This window comes from Hypanus sabinus, chromosome 3, assembly GCF_030144855.1.
Source record: "Hypanus sabinus isolate sHypSab1 chromosome 3, sHypSab1.hap1, whole genome shotgun sequence".
Classification (NCBI taxonomy): domain Eukaryota; kingdom Metazoa; phylum Chordata; class Chondrichthyes; order Myliobatiformes; family Dasyatidae; genus Hypanus; species Hypanus sabinus.
In genome coordinates this window covers 2275529-2281528 of record NC_082708.1, presented here as the reverse complement: position 1 = coordinate 2281528, position 6000 = coordinate 2275529, and the positions used below count along the sequence as shown (strand labels likewise).

General features: G+C 55.4%; 1 protein-coding gene across 1 annotated transcript in view; it reads left to right on the top strand.

The window, feature by feature from the left end:
* Positions 1-2243: 2243 nt before the first annotated feature.
* LOC132390970 (F-box/WD repeat-containing protein 7-like) overlaps positions 2244-6000 on the top strand; it is a 306269-nt gene continuing 302512 nt past the window's right edge. Inside the window, exon 1 of the mRNA XM_059963517.1 lies at positions 2244-2608. Within this exon, the coding sequence (XP_059819500.1) occupies positions 2498-2608 (111 nt within the window). The 5' untranslated portion in view covers positions 2244-2497. The remainder of the gene's footprint in view (positions 2609-6000) is intronic.

Genomic DNA, 6000 nt, shown 5'->3' with positions numbered 1-6000 from the left:
CTGTGGCCCCTTTCTCCTCTTTGAATCCTTCCTTCTCTGGGGGATGAACTGATTTTGCACCTTGTGCATTATTCCCAAGAATACCTGCCATTGCTGTTCCACTGTCTTTTCTGCTGGGATATCCATCCAGTTAACTTTGCCCAGCTCCTCCCTCATGGCTCCATAGTTTCCCCTGGTCAACTGCAACACTGACACCTCCGATCTGCCCTTATCCTTCTCAAATTGCAGATAAAAACTTAACATATTATGGTCACCACCTCCTAATGGCTCCTTTACTTCAAGATCACTTATCAAATCCTGTTCACTACACAACACTAAATCCAGAATAGCCTTGTCCCTGGTTGGCTCTCATAAAAGCTGTTCCATGAATGCATCCCCTATGCACTCTACAAACTCCCTATCCTGGGGTCCAGCACCAACCTGATTCTCCCAGTTCACCTGCATGTTGAAATCCCCCATAACTACTGCGACATTACCTTTGCCACATACCAATGTTAACTCCCTATTCAACTTGCACCCAATATCCATGCTACTGTTTGGTGGCCTGTAGACAACACCCCTTAGGGTCTTTTTGCCCTTACTGTTCCTCAGTTCTATCCACACAGACTCTACTTCTCCTGATCCTATGTCCCCCCTTGCAAAGGACTGAATCTCATCCTCACCTACAGGGCCACCCCACCCCCTGCCCACATTTCTGTCCCTACGATAGCACGTATACCCTTGTACATTCATTTCCCAGGTCTGATCTCCCTGCAGCCATGTCTCCGTTATCCCAACAACAACATAGTTACTCATTCGCACCTGAGCTTCAAGCTCATCCGCCTTATTTCTGACACTTCGTGCATTCAGATATAGAATTTTTAGCCCATTTCTCCTCTCTCTGTTTAAATTGCTGCCTATTGTGCTTAACCCAGCTCCCCGAACTCCCATTGGGCTATATGCCCCTTGAATTTTGTTGTCCTTCCTAAATTTACTTATTCTTTCTGCACATTCTACTCCATGTTCCATCAGACCATCCCTCTGTACATGTGTCCTCCTTATCACTTGTTCCACCTCACCTTTCTCTACTACACACTTAATATTCCGGAACCGTGTAGTCCCCACCTGTCCTTTATTCTTCATCTCGCTATCCTCTCTCACATTCTGGATCCCTGCCCCCTGCAAATTTAGTTTTAACCCCCCCCCCCCCGAAGCACTTGCGAACTTTCCTTCAAGAATGTTAGTACCGCTCCAGTTCAGGTGTAAACCGTCCCGTCGGAACAGATCCCACCTTCCCTGGAACAAAGCCCAATTATCTAAAAACCTGAAGCCCTCCCTCCTGCGCCATCCTCTCAGCCACGTATTAATCTGTATAATCCTTGCCTCACTCGCACGTGGCACAGGTAGCAATCCTGAGATTGTTACAACTTTCAGGGATCTGTGGACATGTACCCCCAGATCCCTCTGCTGATATATTTATATCAGCAATTGCAGTAATTCAGAGGGCCGAGTGGTCTTTTAAGGGCGTGCATGTGTTCTGACAATACAAACAGCCAACGGCAGGGGGCGCTGCGAGCGCCGGGCAGCGTGTGCGCCTGCGCTGTGCTGTAATCTCCGAAATTGGCCCACCCTGGTTACGTACCTACGTTAATACGTTATTTGTCTCGTGATCCATTGACGAGACTCCGGGCGATTGACAGGTTTTTCCACCAATGAACAGTGGGTAGGGTCAGCCATGGTGTCGGGTTGGCAGCTCGGCACAGTGGTTCCTCGAGGTCGAAGTCGTTGGGCGAAGAAATATCAACACGTGTTGAGTCAACAAGATCCTTTGGCCCCTTTACAACAGAGTTTACTTCTAATTGTTCCTCACCTATAACCCCGTTAACTTTTTGATGAAGAAATCCAAAGAAAATGAAATCATGTGACAGCCCCACCCATCTTGGCGTAGGCGGGATGTATTATTGGCAGTCGGGAGCGTGGAGAATTGTTTGCCCACTGTCCGCAAATGATCCGTCACTGTCCGATTGATCGACGGCTCAATTGGCCACTGATCGTGTGCAGCAAATCTGACAGATTTCCCTGTGCACCAACCGGATTTACCGTATTTGGCACCGCGCGCGCTGATGGGTCAATAAGTTTAGGCGTCGTTGTAACAATAAGCCAATCAACATAATGAATTCATTGAGTGACCTTTATTTGAACCAATGAACAGGGTGGAGTGATAGATTGACAGTACTTTTGGCCAATTGAACTGTGCTCAAGGTGAGCGGTCCCACGGGCGGTGAGCGGAAGTGGCGGGTTGTCCGATTGTTTTTCTGCCGGTTTCTGCCGCGGGTTTTTCTGAGGAAACTTTTAGTCTGAGGCCTCCTGGTGAACATTGTCTTTGGCCGCCGCTTGGAACTATTGTCTCAGCGCCGCAAGGCCCTTCCTTTTCCCCACACCTATCCACGCCAACTCAGTTCGCGGCGCGGCCCAGCGTGTTGAGTAGCGGAAAGGCCGAGGCCTCTCGGCCTGGGCCATGGAATCGCCCGAGAAAGTCGACGTGAACCGGGCGAGCGCCGAAGAGTTGGCCACGGTGCTGTTCGGGGTCGGTAGGAAGAGGGCGAGAGCCATCGTCAGGCGGAGAGAGGTGAGGGATGGCGGATCAGGGGCCTGGTGGGAGGAGGGAGAGACGAGCAGGCCGAGAAGGAAGGTGGTGGACGAGGATACCGGAGGAGGGGAGGACATGGAGGACGTGGAGGGTGATGGATGAGGGCCCCGTAGAAGGGGAGGCCGAGGAGGGTGATGGTGGGGCAATGATACCAGAGAGATGAGGACGACGGGGGTCGGGGTACAGGAGGAGGGGAGGATATGAGAGTACCGGAGGAAGGAGGAGAGCGAGGCTTCCGGAGGGATGAGGTGGGGGTGTGACAAGGATACCAGAGAGATGAGGCAGAGGAGGAGGGTGAGGGTGCCAGAGGGATGAAGCGGAGGTCGAAGCAGTGAGTGACCTGGAGAAGGTGGGGGAACGAGGGTACAGGAGGATGAGGTGGGGATGAGGGTGCCAGAGGGATGAAGCGGAGGTCGAAGCAGTGAGTGACCTGGAGGAGGTGGGGGAACGAGGGTACAGGAGGATGAGGTGGGGATGAGGGTGCCAGAGGGATGAAGCGGAGGTCGAAGCAGTGAGTGACCTGGAGAAGGTGGGGGAACGAGGGTACAGGAGGATGAGGTGGGGATGAGGGTGCCAGAGGGATGAAGCGGAGGTCGAAGCAGTGAGTGACTTGGAGGAGGTGGGGGAACGAGGGTACAGGAGGATGGGGTGGGGATGAGGGTGCCAGAGGGATGAAGCGGAGGTCGAAGCAGTGAGTGACCTGGAGGAGGTGGGGGAACGAGGGTACAGGAGGATGGGGTGGGGATGAGGGTGCCAGAGGGATGAAGCGGAGGTCGAAGCAGTGAGTGACCTGGAGGAGGTGGGGGAACGAGGGTACAGGAGGATGGGGTGGGGATGAGGGTGCCAGAGGGATGAAGCGGAGGTCGAAGCAGTGAGTGACCTGGAGGAGGTGGGGGAACGAGGGTACAGGAGGATGGGGTGGGGATGAGGGTGCCAGAGGGATGAAGCGGAGGTCGAAGCAGTGAGTGACCTGGAGGAGGTGGGGGAACAAGGGTACAGGAGGATGGGGTGGGGATGAGGGTGCCAGAGGGATGAAGCGGAGGTCGAAGCAGTGAGTGACTTGGAGGAGGTGGGGGAACGAGGGTACAGGAGGATGGGGTGGGGATGAGGGTGCCAGAGGGATGAAGCGGAGGTCGAAGCAGTGAGTGACTTGGAGGAGGTGGGGGAACGAGGGTACAGGAGGATGGGGTGGGGATGAGGGTGCCAGAGGGATGAAGCGGAGGTCGAAGCAGTGAGTGACCTGGAGGAGGTGGGGGAACGAGGGTACAGGAGGATGAGGTGGGGATGAGGGTGCCAGAGGGATGAAGCGGAGGTCGAAGCAGTGAGTGACCTGGAGAAGGTGGGGGAACGAGGGCACAGGAGGATGAGGTGGGGATGAGGGTGCCAGAGGGATGAAGCGGAGGTCGAAGCAGTGAGTGACTTGGAGGAGGTGGGGGAACGAGGGTACAGGAGGATGGGGTGGGGATGAGGGTGCCAGAGGGATGAAGCGGAGGTCGAAGCAGTGAGTGACCTGGAGGAGGTGGGGGAACGAGGGTACAGGAGGATGGGGTGGGGATGAGGGTGCCAGAGGGATGAAGCGGAGGTCGAAGCAGTGAGTGACCTGGAGGAGGTGGGGGAACGAGGGTACAGGAGGATGGGGTGGGGATGAGGGTGCCAGAGGGATGAAGCGGAGGTCGAAGCAGTGAGTGACCTGGAGGAGGTGGGGGAACGAGGGTACAGGAGGATGGGGTGGGGATGAGGGTGCCAGAGGGATGAAGCGGAGGTCGAAGCAGTGAGTGACCTGGAGGAGGTGGGGGAACAAGGGTACAGGAGGATGGGGTGGGGATGAGGGTGCCAGAGGGATGAAGCGGAGGTCGAAGCAGTGAGTGACCTGGAGGAGGTGGGGGAACGAGGGTACAGGAGGATGGGGTGGGGATGAGGGTGCCAGAGGGATGAAGCGGAGGTCGAAGCAGTGAGTGACTTGGAGGAGGTGGGGGAACGAGGGTACAGGAGGATGGGGTGGGGATGAGGGTGCCAGAGGGATGAAGCGGAGGTCGAAGCAGTGAGTGACTTGGAGGAGGTGGGGGAACGAGGGTACAGGAGGATGGGGTGGGGATGAGGGTGCCAGAGGGATGAAGCGGAGGTCGAAGCAGTGAGTGACCTGGAGAAGGTGGGGGAACGAGGGTACAGGAGGATGGGGTGGGGATGAGGGTGCCAGAGGGATGAAGCGGAGGTCGAAGCAGTGAGTGACCTGGAGGAGGTGGGGGAACGAGGGTACAGGAGGATGGGGTGGGGATGAGGGTGCCAGAGGGATGAAGCGGAGGTCGAAGCAGTGAGTGACTTGGAGGAGGTGGGGGAACGAGGGTACAGGAGGATGAGGTGGGGATGAGGGTGCCAGAGGGATGAAGCGGAGGTCGAAGCAGTGAGTGACCTGGAGGAGGTGGGGGAACGAGGGTACAGGAGGATGGGGTGGGGATGAGGGTGCCAGAGGGATGAAGCGGAGGTCGAAGCAGTGAGTGACTTGGAGGAGGTGGGGGAACGAGGGTACAGGAGGATGAGGTGGGGATGAGGGTGCCAGAGGGATGAAGCGGAGGTCGAAGCAGTGAGTGACCTGGAGGAGGTGGGGGAACGAGGGTACAGGAGGATGGGGTGGGGATGAGGGTGCCAGAGGGATGATGCGGAGGTCGAAGCAGTGAGTGACCTGGAGGAGGTGGGGGAACAAGGGTACAGGAGGATGGGGTGGGGATGAGGGTGCCAGAGGGATGAAGCAGAGTTTGGAGCAGTGAGTGACCAGGATGAGGAGGAAGAGTGCGAGGGTGCGGGCATGGGTGACGTGGTTGCGGAGGGGTACGAGGGTGCCGAGGAGGTGGAGGGATGTAATGAGGGTGCTGGGGGGAGGCGGGGGGAGTGAGAGAGGAGGAGGAGGAGACCTGTGTAAGCCCAATCTCTCACACAGTGTTGAATGCTTGAGAGCCTGATTTCAAGTACTCATGACAGAGTGGATTTGGAGAGGGTGTTTCCTCTGGTGGGAGAGTCAGAGGACACAGCCTCAGAATGGAGGGACGTCCTTATAGAACAGAGATGAGGAGGAATTTCTTTAATCAGAGAGTAGTGAATCTGTGGAATTCTTTACCACAGGCAGCTGTGAAAACCAAGTCTTTATGTGTATTTAAGGCAGAGGTTGGTAGATTCTTGATTGGTCAGGACGTGAAGGGAGGAGATTGGAGCTGAGAGGAAAATTGGATCAGCCATGATGAAATGGTGGAGCAGATATGATGGGCTAAAAGGCCTAATTTTGCTCCTATACCTTATGATCTTATTGTCTAGTTTTGGTTACCTATCTACAGGAAATATGTAAATAAGATTGAACAAAATGCAGAGAAATTTTACAA